General features: G+C 43.5%; 1 protein-coding gene across 1 annotated transcript in view; it reads right to left on the bottom strand.

Annotated features, from left to right (window-relative positions):
• The window catches only part of LOC139328888 (protein kinase C-binding protein NELL1-like), a 233835-nt gene extending 217180 nt beyond the window's left edge, over positions 1-16655 (bottom strand). The window contains exons 1-2 of the mRNA XM_070958961.1: positions 16494-16655; positions 15820-15948 (exon numbers count right to left, since the gene is read on the bottom strand). Coding sequence (XP_070815062.1) covers positions 15820-15948; positions 16494-16542 — 178 coding nt within the window. The 5' untranslated portion in view covers positions 16543-16655. The remainder of the gene's footprint in view (positions 1-15819; positions 15949-16493) is intronic.
• Between the last annotated feature and the right edge of the window lie 386 nt (positions 16656-17041).

Raw genomic sequence — 17041 nt, 5'->3', positions numbered from 1 at the left:
AAACTGTTTTGTGGTTCCAACAACTCCAACAGAGTGAAGCGTCTTCTTTCTGGCTGATCACGTCCCGTCAATGTCAGGAATCGGAATCTTTGAGTTAAACTTCATAATTAAATCTTATAATAGTTTAGAAACAGGACCATCAGTATTCAGATCACGTATCTCAGGTGTCAGATTTAGTAACTACAGCTGGTACGTTAATGTAACAGATACATATTTTATCAACAATGAGGTAAATATAAGTATCCGATCAGACTCGATCAGTATTAAAGGACTGATCTTGATCTTTCCATCCCTAATGAACAATAATAATCTCCAAAGTTGGAGGTACCTTGTATTTCCTTGTGTTTTTGGCTTACGGACAAGCAGCATCTGCCCACTTTCAACATTTGCTTTGTGCCAGAGTTGAAATAGAAGCAGTGTATTCATCTATATGGTGGCACGGTGGTACAGTGGCAACACTGTCGTCTCCCAGCTAGAAGGTCCCGTGTTCACCTGGCGGGGTCCATAAAATATACCCCCACTAAAAACATGCAAGAAGATCACCACCAGAGGAACTGGGTCCCCGGCACCGCTGTCGGCTGGCAGCCCACCGCTCCTGGTCTGCCGCGGAGGAAGGACGGACCAAGGATGGGTCAAACGCAGAGAAATAATGTGATGTGATAAATAAAAGTATGTTTCTTCTTCTCTTATATTTTAGCAAATTTTGGGACATTCAGTGGAGAAGCTGATTATATTTTTGTCCTCAGCTGTGAAAACTGTTCAGTCCGTTCTCGCTGCCATGAATTCAAGCTGACCGCAGCTTCTGTACGAACTACAAACTTTTTAGAAACCCCATGAAAAAAGGACCTGAACATCACAGAAAAACCTTCATTCCTGGAAAACAGCGCACCTCAGGCTGCACTGGTTGGCTTTATTAAAACCAATAAAGCAATCACAACACAAACACGAAACCATGATTGTATCGATAACCGATTTCCTCTTGGGTAAAACCTTTAACTCACTTTGTTATGTTCTGCCTCGTCATCCAGTTCCAACAGAATCCTGTTTAACACTGAGTAAATATACCTCCTTATATTTCATAGGATGTCACTTTTCAAGTCATCAGGAGGTGTGTGTTTGATAATCAAAATAGATTTTGGGTACACAATTTCCATATGTCCTTACTTCACACCTGAAGGATAAACATTCGGCAGTTATTTATACAACTAAAAATTCATTTCTTCTAGTATCGCTTCTTGAAAACGTTCATCAGCATCTTAGTTGATGTCCAGTCTACACCTGTTTGGATAGAAATCAACACTGCTGGCCTGTTGCACTCTTCCTAGCAGCCTAGTTAAGATGAAAACACACTGTGCAGGCTGCGTGCTTTAAATGTTGCATTACAGCTCGCTAACAAGCTGCCCCAAAAATATCAGGCCTGCCTCTCTCAGAACGGTGTCACGGGTCACGGGATCAATAAGTTACAACAGATTCCATCAGCTCTCATATCTCAGAGCGCATGAAGCGGTGCTGATATGATGGAGATGAAAGGAAGCGAGGGGCGCAAAGAGGAGCAGCGATAATATTATTTGTGCTTATCTTCATGGGAAAACCAAACATCTCCATGCAGAACTGATAAGGCTCAAATGATGTGAACTTCATGCTCCGACATCAGGACAAAATTCAAACTCCACACACAAGTTATCTCACAGTGCAGCCGTTTTCAAAGTCAGACACTGTGGGCGTCACCCTCCGACAATACTGAGACAAATGTCACTTTTATTCCTGTTATTGCACTCCATCCATTTAAAACAGCGCCCGCCACAAAACACATACATATGCGCACGCACACCTCTTTAAGCCAACGATGACACCGTGACTATCATGGACACCGAGCAGCATAAAAGGATGCTGCATTAGCCTGACAGCCAGTAAATGTTAGCTAACGTCTCACAAATCCATACCTGCCAAGCTCAGCGTGACGGAAACAGGAACGAGTGGCGGGCGCCTCCCTCCCGTCTGAAACGGTCTGCAGTGGCGCTGAAGGCGTGTGAAGTTTCATTTGCACTTTAAACAGGAAAAATTGCTGGATTGGTCTGGCGAGGTGTTCGCATGGCAACAGCGATACAGGCTCGAGTTTAAAGGTTTGTCAGTGACACCTTCTGCCTTGAGCTGCTGTGGTAAATTACCAGCAACAGGCAGCCATGGTGGTGTCAGTGTTGTCTAGGTAACCAGCTTGCTGGTGCTCCCAGTTAATCCATGAAGAAGCCTGACGGCGTTGTGGGAGAGGAGATTAGGTGGACTGTTTTGTTGTTGTTTTAATGGGTAAGGACACATTAAAGAATGCTCGTTTATGGTTATGCTTTTGTATGAGTGCGACGGTGGCAATAAAACTCCCTGCTGTTGGCTGGAGTTCTGTTATCCGGAAGACGGTGGTACCATCATGACTTCTTAGCTTTTAACGATCAGTTTAATATGAATATTGTCTCATTTAGGGTCAGGTAATCATTTATACTGCACAGCACGTGATGCTAATTCCCCCAAACTGAGCACCAAAGTTTCAGGGCTGCATCTGGAAGTCATAGCTTGTTAAAGGCGAAAGTGAAGAGATAAGTTTTTAGCTTTCTTTAGAAATATTCAGCGAGCCGCTTCCCTGATATCTATAGGCAGTGTGCTCCAGAGCTTTGGGGCATCCCTGAAAAAGGCTGCATCCCTGATTTTCTTTCAGCTGCTGGTGGAAACCTCCAGTGGACCAGCAGCCGATGATCGCGGTGTAAACAGTTGGATTTATGGGTAAAGTGATAACACAAACAGTGCAGCAGCAAAGTGAAATGGCTCATGAAGAACGTCCAAAAGCATTTCCTCTTTGATGTTTCTTTTTGTTGGTAATAAAGTTTTGGCTGCTGGTGTAGAATGCATCTCCTACCACCATGGCACCAAATTGTAATTAGCTATAATTAGTCACAACAGAACAAATTCCAATTCCAATCTATGATAGGTTATAAAGCCACCACAGTGAAAGTGAATGCAATTACAGTGTGGCTGTGATACCATCAAAACAAAGACAATGGCTCCAGGCAGGACAAAAAAGGGCTAATTATATCAGGCTTGTGATGGAGATAGGAAGATGCTGAAGGCTCATTCTTGCACCTTCCACGAACAGTTTGCGATAAATAGACAGAGTTTAATTGCTCCGCACTGAGGTTACTGTGCCAGTTTCCAGCCATGCAGCCGAGGATTTAAAGACGAGCACGTCGTATTGCAGATGACATTTCTCTGTGTGTGATAATGAGACAGACTTTAGAGGGAGCTTTGAGTGTATGATAATGCGCCACTGCAACTACTTTCCAGACGGTCAATTCTTAACTCGCATTGTTCATGAGAGAAAAATCTGAGGCTGCTGCAAAATATAAACAAAACAGCACAGTTCACTGTTGTCTAACTCGTAAAAATAGAGTAGAGGAATCGTTGAAGAAATCCAGCCTCTCTCTGCGCAGTGAGCTCTGTAGGGAGCTGCAATATGTGCTGTTATTATTAAAGCTGTAACTATTTACTCTGAGAGTGTGTGTGTGTGTGTGTGTGTGTGTGTGTGTGTGTGTGTGTGTGTGTGTGTGTGTGTGTGTGTGTGTGTGTGTGTGTGTGTGTGTGTGTGTGTGTGTGCGTGCTACACACCAGGATAAGCTGGATGAGTCAGACTTGCAATTTCTACAACATGTCCTACAGTGATTAGAAGTCACAGCCTTAAAAATAATGTCCACTACCTGATCTGGAATGTCTGGAAAGATGTGCTGAATAATGAGAAATATTCATATAAAAATAAGCTAAAACAAGACTAAGAGTCTGCAGCCACATTAGTAATGATCATAGTACCAAACATATATTAAAGTTGAGTCCAAACTGTAAATGTCAAAGTCACATGCTTTGAACCTTGAATAATTCCTCAAAGACCTGCCCCACATACGTGCACTTGATCTAAGAAATGAACAGTTATTCTATTGTCTATGTTATTTATCACTAATTTAGCATGTTGGTTAGCATGTTGACATTCGCTAATGTGCAAAGTAGCACAAAACACAAACAGAAAATGTGTGCAGGTATTGTATTTCATCATAAACCAAAGTACTGAACAAATTCAGTATCATGATGATGATGATGATGATGATGATGATGATGATGATGATGATGATGATATGCTTTGTGGTCTAGAATCAGATCGGCTTCATTGGCCAAGGATGTGGACACAAACAAGGAATTTGAGTCTGGTGCTTCTGCTCTCTATGTGCTAACACAGGAAAAGACATATAGTGATGAGCAAGGACAACAAATAAAGGTGAAGAACAGTCAGGACTGTAAATGCACACGAGCATGTGAAGAAGAAGAAGAAGAAGACGTAGGTGAGTAGAGGATTATGTATGCATGTATACGTGTATATACAGTATTTAGTGTATGAGTGTGGGATTTATACTGACTATGACTGTGAGTTTTTCAATAATTTCTCTACAAAGTAAAAAACAAAAAACAAAAGGGCTTTAAAAACCTCAACAGATGGGAATAGAGGGAGAGACAGCACAGTCTGAGTCCAAAACTACAGACGGCAGCTTCACTGTAGGGCTTCACTGCCAGAAATAGATCCTTTACAGTAAAACCTCCCGATTGATCCTGGTCCCAGGAGATCACGATGGTCTGGACCAATTATATGGATTTTAGGTCTGGGTGTGCCAGATGAGATCAAGTTTCCCACATCCAGCTGAAAGCACTCGTGTCCTGTCATTGTTCCTCTTCCTTTAATTTGACAGCAGGGGGACAATAGAGACACGTCTGTCCCTTTAAAAGATATCGCCCTCATGTACGATGAATAATTCAGATGGAATAATTCCGCCGAGGTTCCTGTGAGGTGGGACTAGTGTCTCGCCTCCTCCAGCACTAGGACAGCCAGGAAGCTTATACATAAAAGATGAAAGGTTTGATAGCCTCCGTTGGATTCAGCAGCTGGGATTGTGCGCCGTAGAGTCGTAGCCTGGTTTAGCTGCTCGTAGCTTGCGAATGCCCACAGCCTCTCGGGCCTGCCGGCATGGGGCTTTCTCTGTAATATCTGTGACATATGCAACCCAGCGCTGCTCTGCAGTCGGAGGGGCGGAGGTATAAATAGCAACAACATGGATGCAGGAAAGAATGAGACCTCACTGAAACCTCCCTGTGTCTAGCCAATTCACTACAAACCTGCAGCAACAGCGCAGCCTGCAATGAAAACAGAATAACTGTTTAGGTAACATCAGGCTGCTCATTTTATCAAGATTTGTAACAATTGTCAACACCTATTTCTCCCCCCCGACACCACCTGCTGTCTCACTTCACTGCAGAATCTGCAACTGGGAGCTAAATTCAGCCTTTTCATTTGCCATTTTCCTTTTTCATTCGGTTCCATACAGCTTAGTCTCATCTCCACCGTGAGAGACAGATCTGTTCGAGTGGAGCCAAACCTTCTGCCTGCCCAATCGCCTGACACAAGCATGATAACATTTCACTGGGGCGCATCAAAGATTGGCATATTTTGACTGTCTAAAACAGGAGTCACATGCACAGAGCTGATATGCTCAGAAGAAAGGAAACCTGTGGTGAGGCGTGCATTTATCGGCCCGTCTTGTTAACCTTCCACCCTCCTTGGATACCCCAAGGGCAAATCTTCAATGCTAAAAAGACATAAAGGCCAACATTTCGGTTCAAGGCATTTGTCTCTTGATTAACTGTCACGAAAGTCTATCTGTGGAGAGGCCGATATGACTAACCATCAATTCAATCATGAACTCCATCACTTCTGCAGAGTCGATGGATTAAATCCCTGTTGGTACCAAAATGGGCCACTGAGTGTTCATATTGATTTATATACCGTAGCTCTGAGTTGACAAGAAATCTGTCAGCAGAATATCTGATGGAGGTTAAAACACTACCAAATGCATTTAGAGAAAGCAGAGTGAAATGGAATTTTGACTCATACGGAAGCACAGAAGATGGAACAAGATCATTAAGAGCTACATGCACAAAGCTGCATCCTCTGCAACAGTAATGTGTTTATAATTTGGACTCCAGGTTTGATTTTCTAGCAAAGAACAACCCGTAAATTAAACACCAGGACAGTGGCAGCCTGCTATTCATCGTGAATGGGACTTGCTGTTGCAGCCTGGCACCGCCCGCCGAGCTACGGTGATTTAAAAAGCGCCCAGCGGCACTACAGGGGAAAGTTGAGGAAATCTAAACTTTATGCAAATGTCCTCTGATGCAATTCGAGCGACTATCCGGCGAGAGCAAGTCGCGCTCCTTTAAATGCCCACACAAACAGAGGCACAGAGGTGTTCACTAATCCGCTCCACAAGAGGAGCTGGGATCACATCCAGTGCAGATACGGGCCCACAATGCCAATCAGTCGTGCCAGCTCAGGCATCGGTGCGGTATTAAGACACTTTCAACAATGCATAACACAAGGTAAAAAAAGAGCCAAAACAAAGCTGTTCGGGAGACAAGCTGTGAAACCAAATCAACTACTTCCTCGTGTGTAGTACGGCTGCTACAACAGCTGTCCAGTTGGAGTATGTAAATTTCCTGCTTAATGCAGGATCCCCACAGAGCTGCAGCATCATGCCGGCCGGAGACTCAGTTTTCTTTGTGTTTGTACTGAATGCGTGAATGCAGAGTTACAGCAGTGAGCCTGCAGCAGAGCCGTCCACTCTGCTCCGGTGCTGATGACCGTTTCTCACACAGCTGCTCTGCTTCCACGGTCACGGTCCAAGCTCTACATGATCTTTTCTGTAGCATAATAATGACAAAATCTATCAACTCTGGTTAAGGTTTGCTCACTGTCAGGCAGCTACAACACTCTAAAAAGATTGCACTGGTGCAGCTTTAAAAAATGAAGGTAACATTTGCATGGTCTTTTCAAGTAACTCCAACTCACCTGTTGAGTAAATCCCACAAGATTTTTACACTTACACTCAATTGTGTTACTAAGCAGTCAAATTACTTCATTTAAGTTATTCCAACTTCTTTATTTTACTTCCATCCTACTGCGAAATGTCCATGCAAATAGTTAACTTCATTTTTTTGAGTATTAGCAACTTATTTCATTTCAGTCAGAACATATTATGTGTAAATTCCAGTTTTATGATCAAACCGTTTATTATAAAACCAGTGTCAGCTTAGATCAAAATGTTTTTCTAAGTCATGAACAATCTTTACAACTTCAGCTGTGCACAATACAAACATGCCCACTTTCAACAATACCCAAATGAGCTTTAACCCAAACTGAATGTGTGATCGGGAGCCTCAAATGAAGGCATTAAGTCTGATATTTGCAGGCTTTTACTCAGAAGTTGGCCTTGAGCAAACAAAAACAATAATATATTCCATTTACTTATGAGGAAAGGACATGAATTCTCGTAACTTTGCAGTGTTAAAACTAATGCTACAGAAATTCACTCTGCTGCCACTGTTTAAAAAGCATAAAACGACTATGGCCTGTTAGCACGAGTGAGCTAAAACTCCACCAGTTCCAAATACAACAAAGCAAAAATAACATTATTCACCAAGTAGCTCAGCCTTAAACTACATTCTATGCTGGCAGGAAATTCAGCCTTGCACTCAGCTTTTAAAGGGTACTCATGAGATATATGAGCTGAACTACAGTAACTAAATACTGTTTGTTATTAAGTGAAGGCAGAGATGATTAAAAATCAATACACTATTGAGTTAAGACCGTTTCTTTTATTTTAAGTTTGACCACTTTCTTAAAATAAATGTACATGTAACAAACGTATTTATGTGGAAAAGCTCTTGTTTTTACACTTAAATGAAGCTTTGATGACAGTTTCATAAGGACCATCTTTCCCTGGAGTTCTGCCTGTTCCCTCCTGATCTCATGTTCTCCGTCACTTCCACTTCCCTACAATCAAAATCTCTGCATTCTCAATCCCCACGTCACCATTTCTGACCAATGATCTTTGCGCCCCCGTTCCTGGAACCCATCAGTCTCTCCATGCTGTTCTTCAGTTATCAATGCAATCCCATCATTCTGTCTTTCAGGCTTACTATTACACAACCCGCCACCTCTCCATCACCACAATGATGGTGGAGGTTCAACTGAAGCTTTCCATCAACCACCTGCTGCCTCTCCTCCACCTCCACCACCACCACCAGTATCTACACTCTGTGGGATCCTGTCTTACATCCAAGTCCTTGCTCACCACCACCGGTTTTTGATTTTCACACAAGTCTGCAAGTAGTTGAGACATCCAGCTGACAGTGAAGGCAGCAACTGTTCCTAATCAGAAACCTGTTCATTAGTGTTTACATGAAGAATTTACAAGCCAGTTGGTGTTGAATTATCAGATTAAAACCGTGGTAAAAGACCCCTGTGACACACGAAAGCCAGGCACAGTCAGCTGCTCCACGCTCAGCATCTGCTGACGTATCAGATCAGTTGTTGCTACACACTCCCTGGTGGTTGAAAGATGACAGATGAAAATATACTCCGTTGCAGATAATTAGGAGCTCTTCTATTCAGCGTATTCGGGGACGGTAATCAATGTAATCAGCAATAATCGCCATGCCCTGCCTCAATTCAGGCTTAAAAACTTCAGGGAATAATTTTCCCATCTGCAATTAGAGACCGTCCTTATTACAACTCTAAACACTTCTGTAGTGTGGACGGATGTATTGTTACAGGAAACTTTAATTTGTGTGTGTCATGTCTTTATTTTGGTCAAAAATCCTCTTCTGCTGTCATGTGATTTAGAGTTTTGGTGCTTCATCTTTTTTGTCTCATGCTAAGATTTCCTATTATATTATTCCTCGATTGCCTTTTCACAACTGCAAGTTTAATGTGGAGAAAGTGACAGTTATCTGACTGCTAGGCTGCTCAGAAAAAGAGAGAATCGTCTCTTACTCAAGACCGAATATGGTTTTTGGTCTATTTCCTGATCCTGTCAGTGTAGAAACGTCTGTTTCTCAATCTGTGATTAACTTCACTCCTAATTACTTGGCGTAAAACGAGGGACTGACAACAAAACCTGATGTTCTGGATCAACTTTCAATAGAACAAAGGATTTCTCTTACGTATGAGGCTCCGTTAGCGTAGCATAGATGCGCTGGGAGCATAAAAAGTAATTTAACGAGTTAAAATGTTTTAAGATGGTGGATTCTTTTTAATTAAGCAGGTAGATGAGGAGCAAAGTAGCAGTGAGCATATAACACAGGTGATAAAGGTAACATTCTATTTCTTTCGTTGTCGGGAAAATCCCACGAAAACCTCCAAAGCAACAATGAATGAGCATGCTCGATCACGTGGCTGAAGCATGGTGGCCTGACCGCTGCCTGCTGTTAACGTGATGCTATCTCTGCCCATCATCACTCACCAACGGTCGCACACACGCATCAACACAATGTTCGATCGCTGCATTGGGTGTGTGTGCGTGTGGCCGAACAGCACCCGAAAGAGAGCATGTTGCAGGATGGCTGATATGTTCATGAGCAATGGATGAAAATACTAATAATCGGCATCAACCCTTAATCGTGCCTGAAAGCAGGGCAAGAGTATGCATAGAAACAACACAGAACGAAGCCCTAGATTCGCTTTTCTGACAGGTGGAAGGACCTGCAGTCACTCAGAGCTTCATGATGATCAACAGCAGTGCAGCCGGAGCTCTGAGGAAATGCTGCGTACACAACAAACTGTATATTACGAATGTAATATTCATTCCTGTAGCCTTAATTATGGACGTGCAGTCGTTTCAGCTCTTACAGCTGAAGATACTTTGCTGTTCTAACAACTTTGGGTGTTTTTAATGCAGTTTTCGTGTGTGGTGACTGACACATTGGCTGCATTTACACAGCACATTTCTAACTCACGCACACTGACTGCAGGGAGCCACCATGCAGCATGCTGGCCTGGATAAGGAGGAGGCAGGGGTCAAACCGCCAACCCAGCGATGAGCGAATGAGCTGCTCCACCCTCTGATCCACAGGGTGGTTTGGGAAGATGGAAAGTATTGAGGCTGACACATGGCTATGGCCTTTTCCAGGGTTTTGTTTCTAAGAACAGTATATATTTGCCCTTTAGCTTTGAAGTTTAACAAAATACGGTAAATCATCTCCATTGTAAACTCACTCTGAGTGGAGCTCTGTCCCTTATACAGTATGAGGTTTGCCTATGTAGCACACATCGTCAGGCTTTTTCCAGACTTCTGCCTTCTGACGCTCTGGAAGTTTATTTGGCCTCGCTGTCGCTCTGTCAGACGTACAAAGTTAACCTAGAAAACACGTGTTTTCTGTGTGACAAACAGAATTGGCCTCGGTTCACTGACAATCACGCTGCTGTAGTGCACCTTTGCAGCGATGTTGGTAATAGAAATTTAGAGCGTTGACATGATGTTGACCTCCTCCTCCTCCTCCTGCAGTCCTGGTCAGTGTTTTGGAGGCCAGAGTGGTAAGACAGCAGCTGATTACTGTGTGTTTTCTGCCTTTCTGCCTGTGCTAGCAGTACTGGTGGCCCTTTGTTCGAGAAACATTCAATTTTTCTTTTCGACTGTGAGCAATTGCAGAAATTGAGTGATTTCAGAGTCCCCAATTTTGCTGTTTATAACACACCTATTTCAGCTTTCACAATATATACTTCCCCCTTACAAAAAGTAGTGCTCTACAACTGAGGAGGCAACTGCAGCCACTTGTGAGCTGATCCAGGAAACATGCTGGATGGGAGTCCTCTGCGATGACCTCTGTATTACCACTCTGCTCTGTGTGGCTCAGTGGAAAATCTGAAATGCTCCAGAAGTTTTAATCTTCACATTTTCGTTAAAATAATTGAGAATTCAGACTTCAGTCTAGGACATGCAAACTGATGCCAGAGCTGGAACCCATGATTTATAATTGGGATAATATTTGGCAACATCACATTTGAGCAGAAGGCATTCAGTGTAGCCAGAACCAGATGAGACAAAATAATATTTGATTTTGATTGCCACAATAAGGCGAAAGCTTTAGCGCAAGTCCTAATTTTCCAGAGAAAACATTTCTGAAAAGGTAAGAGTCAGCTTTCGGTCGTTTAGGAAATCCTGTGAAACTGGTCACGAAGCAGGATTTGCTGACTTATTCATAAAGGTTGACAATAATCCACTGACTCTGGTCGATAAAAGTTGTACTTCGTCTCGATTTTCTCAGCTCTTTTTTCAGTTTTATGTTCAAACTCAAACCCCTGACACACCATCATGATTCCTTTTAATCACACAACACTTTGCCGCATCACAAACTGGATTTTCATCCAAATGTACCACAAACTTTAAGCAAATTTCAAGAAAATCGGCAAAAGGAAATGTGAATGAATGCTTGCATCCATCCACTACTGTTATGTAAGTATTAGCCTTTGGTTGATCGAGATAAGCGGTAGGTGGCGCCAGTCAAAGTCAGAAACACAGTCCACCACTGCAGAATAAGAGGGTGCAACAAGTTGATGGAAGCTGACGCCATTTACAGAATCAGTCATTTTACTACCATAAAGCACTCTATTCAAACTCGACAGAAACAAAACAGTCTTGGTTTGTCCTTACAGTCTTCCAACAATCACCAACAACATTTTGTTCTGCAATTAAAGGCCAATGTTTGCTGGACATACCTTGATGTACCCTTTACATGTTATTCAGAGGCATAACAACAAATGTGCATGTGAAATAAAAGAAGCACTGTGTGTCAGCTGCAGCTCTTTATTGGACAGCGGTGAGGTGTGAATTTCTGCTTTAAATGAGGTTGGAAAACAAGTTTTGATTGGAATCGACAGGGGGATCGATTAAACGCTAATTAAGGACCATTTCAGTCCTAAAACCAGACTGCAGAGTTAGTATATGTTAAGAATAATTGGCCTAAAAGGCTGATAGGAGGCGTGTTTATAGATCTCAGGGATATCAGGATCAAGGCGGTGTTTGTCGTTAGCGTTTAACTGTTTGACATGATTTTGAGTAAGAGAGTCAATGACGAACAGAAGAAGAGAGCGATCTATACTGACCAGACACGTTGTGTAAGTTTCTGTTCATCTTGATATTGTTTCTCCGCAGCCCACATTGTGTAAAACATAATTAAAGCAGAATGTGATATCAGTGCAGAGACATTATATCTAATGTTTGACCTCATCGGCTTCATAAAACCTTAAACACAGTTAATTTGCAAATGACTAACATTATGTTTTTAATTACCATTTACACAGCATCCCAACTTCCTTGGACTCAAAATAGTCTTGAAATAATGGTTTCGAATTGTCCAAATTTTGTAATAATATAAAGCAACAAGCAATCTCACATGAAACTAAGACATGACACAAATAAACATGTTATCATACATCTGACAATTAGCTAAACCACATTTCACACAGCTCATAATCCAGATCTGGTAAACTGAACATTACTGAAGTCGTGTCAGTGAAACATCATTCAGGAGAATACAGTATCTTAGCATTCAAGTATTGAAACTATATCATACGGCCGTGCCAGCGCTCCTGTGAGGCCCCTGACAACATCAGCAAATAAAATCGCAGGATGGATGAGAAAAGACATCTTTGCCTCTTCCCACATCTTTATCTTTATACAGTAGAGCAAAACAATTTAAAGTTTGTCCTGAGTGTGGCATTAAGGGAAAGGTCATGTTGTTAGCTAAATCAGATGGCTTCATCCGGAGTACAGCGGTCATTTCAGGACACCTCAGGCTCAGTTAGTCGGGCTCATCTCTACGTTGTGAGCTCAGAGGATTTCATTCAACTTTCATCAGCGTAACCTGTACGTTCATCCGAAACAGACCCACGAAAAACCCGCTGAAATAAAAAAACACGTGTGATTCGAAAGGACTCTGCTCAAACAGACCAGAGGATAATCAGATGCTACTCAAAATGAGGTCAACCCACACACGTCCAAACAGAGAGATGAACACCAAAAACTGGAAGCGGCCTGATGTGGCACCAATTAATGAGCAATCACAGCTGAAAGGAGTAGCATTATGTCATTTCCCTCCGACTTTGTACTCCACACTCCTGGTTTTCAGTCTAAAACACATTTTTCTGGTGATCAGAGATGATTGTGACGTGCAAAACAAAAAGGCCAAATTCGACTGAGCATCATTTGGATACGGCCCGGCTGAGGTCCCGAGGTATTAGGAACCAAGTTAAATGCTTTGAGCTAATTGTGAAGGGTGAGGGTTCAGTCTCTGGAAAGTCTCCATCAAATTTCATGGTAATCCATCCAATAGTTGTTCAGGTACTTCTTAAGATGTCATGTATGCTTTGCAAAGGCCTGAGCTGCCCCTCAGCAGCCTGATGAGGAAAGCTTTGTGTATGAAGTTGAGATATTTTACTCACACACAGGGGGATACCAAAATACAAACTGATAGTTATCATAGGTAATATGGGGGGGTTTCTGTAATGAGGCTGACGATCTGGGTTCAAATGTAGGATGAGTAAATAGGTCAGCACCCTTCTGGACAAACTATCTTTATTCAGTACCTCACAGTTCCCACAATGTGAGGAATCTGATGAGAAGAACAAACTATAACTAATGTGCAGTATGTTTTTGTTCCCCGCTTTCAGAGCACAGTGGGAGCTTTTTTCTCCCTTTTCATCACAAGGTTGGATCACATCCACATAAGGACCTTTGAGTGGAGGCTGCACTTGTCTGCCTCCCCTGAACTGGCTTTCATGAAGTGCACTGGTGCATTATTCTGGTGAAAGCGCAAGAGAGGAGACGCTGAAATCTATTTTTTAATGTCAACCATCTGTTGTTTGTAAAATCACTGGGTGTCCGGGGAGACTGGTCCCACTGTCCAGCCAAAGAGTCAGCCAAAGAGTCAGCCCAGGCCCCCCTCTCTCTGTCTCACTGCCACTGAAACTAATTGGAACATCACATTGCCATTTTTTCCAGCTCTTTTAACAGCATCACAATACGCTCCTCCACAAGTTGTGCAATCAAACAGATGCAATATGGTATTGAGCTCAATGCACAACATGATTGCATACACCATACACAAATCTTCTTGAATAATCACTGACCCAATCAGCCGCACAGGCTCCGGCACAGCGTGTAAAAGACGGATAATCATGGACTGTTGGTTGAAATCCCTTTTTAGAGCATTAGCCTCTCCACAAAAAGAACTTGGTAAAATTGCAACTTTGGCTGCAGTTGCTCCGTGGAGCCATCTGGGTTACAGGGCCATGAAAGCGGCGCGAGGGTGGGCAAAGTGTTAAATAGGTCACAACACAAGCATCCTCTCCAGCACTGACAGGTCCAGCTTCCCCCTCTGGATTAGCCTCCCTTTTCCCACACTATCTGGGTGCTGCACCTCAACCCTGGGAGCCTGGAAACCGTAGGGAGAGCAGCTTGGAGTTGGGAGTGTGTGTTGGCATGTGTGTGAAGTAAAAAGTGAGCTTGTGTATCCTGTATGGCCTCCAGCCTTGAATCTTGGATAGCTTCACCTCGGGAGAGAGTCGGCCAAGCTGCCTTCATTCATATGGAGCCAGTGGCACATCGAGCCAAGCACTCTAGAAAATAAAACCACATGCACGCACTCAAACACACACACAAACACACAAAACACTACCACTCTGCCGATATGAGTTTCAGCACCCAGTGCTGCTTATTTGGGATTCAAGCTGCTGTTGTTTGTGCCAGTATCTTTGAATTTGAATATATTCATGCCAGAAAAGTAAAAAAGCCTGAGTGTTCCTCCCCAGCATTGTATTCCAGTGCAGGTTGGAACAGCACTGATCCATCAGGACACAATAAAACCCTCCAAAGACAATTTAATGTGAATCTCACACATACTGCCTGAGAATATTGAGCTATTAAAGATACCTACAGCACCAAAGTAACTCAATTAATAGGACAAAGTCTTAAATGTGATAACACGGTTTTCATCCCGGGTTCTCCTGGCGGGAAGCGAAACACACAGCAAGCAGCTAATCCTTTAAAAGTCTCTCTCATACAGCGCTGAGGATATCTTCCTCTTCCTCTCACTGTGTCCCTCTCTCCTCTTTCTACTTCTGCTCTCGAACAATTCAACCTCCGCTTCAAGCTGTCGGCACAACAGGGACAAGTGGAACCAAATATTGCTGAATCCTTTTCAGAGTGTAGAGAAGCAAAAGTGAAGTTATTCTGACAGCGGCAGCACGTCTCCAACACCTTCAGCAGGGTTAATATTACCACCTGTGCATCTTCCTATTAGGACTTTGACAATGATCTCCAGTTGGCAGATAGTGATTTTCTCTCTCTTCTAGGCTCTAAACATCCCAGCCACATACTATGAGCTCCTTTAGGATCTTCACGCTGTGATATCTATTAACCACCAGTTGTTGGGATTGCACAGCGCTGGGTGTCATTGGAAACAGCCGTAGTGTTGCAGAAATCATGCACAGGCAGCGCGCTCGAGTGTGTCCAGAAAGAGCCCGAGCATCTGCTGCCTGGGACAAATTAAATGTGGAGTAATTATGAGAGGAGGCTCCCCGGAGTGTTCTGCCTCAGCATCCCAGCTAATGCTGTGACACCAAAAGGTGTGGCGCTGCGTGGCTGCGCTCACACTAACTAATGAAACAAAGAGCGTGTGTGTGTGTGTGTGTGTGTGTGTGTGTGTGTGTGTGTGTGTGTGTGTGTGTGTGTGTGTGTGTGTGTGTGTGAGAGAGAGAGAGAGAGAGAGAGTGTGTGTGTCTGTCTGTCTGTATGTATGTGTGCGTGCGCGCACGAGCTGCCACGACACAGAAGACAAAGACATTTCTGAACTTGAGCAGCGCGACAATTGTTAAAGAATTCGTCGGCGTGCGTGCGTTACCTCGAAAAAGGAAGGCTTTGCTGGTGTTGTGAAGCCCCGCCACTTGGGTAATTCCATAGGTGGCATTTGCCAGGTCAAGTTCATTGATGATATCAATCTGGTAGTCTTGATCTGATCCGAAAGCCAAAGCTGAGGAAGAGAAATGAAGGTTAAAGATGGTGTGAGGCGGTGCGTTCACAGCCTGCTGAGGGGATTAAACCTGACAGGCTTCTAACTAAAATCCTAATTCGTGTTACAAACAGTGATGATCACTGCGTATGTGCATTCCACTACTTGAAATGGTTGTGAGGGGGAAAGTCGCGCATTTTTAATGTAAACGCAGGATATTGTGAAGCTGCCCACTAAAATGCACCGTATCAGCCCGCAGCCCACACCTGTGTTCTGCTCCTCGGGCTGTAGGTGCACCGTGCGCACTCGTTAAGGTAAAAGGTGTCCTCTATTTTACCTCTGCAACATGGTTATTTCTCAAACATTGACTCTACAAAACTGCATGAGATTAAAGATCAATACGCTGCAGTCCAGAGACATTAACAAAAAAATAATAATAATAATCTGACATGCTTGCGCGCAAGGTGCAGGAGAAACTGAGGAGCGCAAAACACGTTAAGAAGCGCGTGCCACTCGCAACAAAATCCCTCAGTGCGATCACAAGGTGCCACGAGGCTTGAGCTTACCTGGTTTGGTAAAAAAGAAAAGGGATAACAAAGCCACGTAAATATCCATTTGTGTTGGAGTTGCGCTGTACAGAGTCCTCAGTCGTGCGCTCCGCTGCGTATCCACACTAACCCGCTCAGGTCCGTCTGGCGCTGTGCGCCGCTCTCACTTCGCCTGGATGTGGAGGAAAGGAGGAACGGTCCACAACACAGGAGCAGGGGTTTCCTCACTGCAAAACCAAACCAGTTTATAGTGTTTGAGTGTGTCCAATTAGTCACGGCATGGCACCAACAGCAACGGGGGTCCGCGTTTATTCAGGACATCCTTTAAACTGGAGTGCAGGCGGGAAACATGAGAATATCCTCAAACATCAATCTGTAAAGTTCCCCCCGTTCAGACCACAGAAACTTCCAATTTTGGAGGTGAAAAGGGGGCTTTTCAAAGGAATGTCGGTGAATGGAGAATATGGGAATTCTCTGTAATAGATAGGTAGGCTGCTGTCACTTGTCACAGCAGAGATTATTCAGAGAATTTCCAGGTTCACGGGCCAAATGAACGAACTGCGGCC

The sequence above is a fragment of the Chaetodon trifascialis genome, chromosome 1, assembly GCF_039877785.1.
Source record: "Chaetodon trifascialis isolate fChaTrf1 chromosome 1, fChaTrf1.hap1, whole genome shotgun sequence".
Classification (NCBI taxonomy): domain Eukaryota; kingdom Metazoa; phylum Chordata; class Actinopteri; order Chaetodontiformes; family Chaetodontidae; genus Chaetodon; species Chaetodon trifascialis.
Note: the sequence above shows the minus strand (reverse complement) of the source record. Positions and strands in the feature narration are given on the sequence as shown.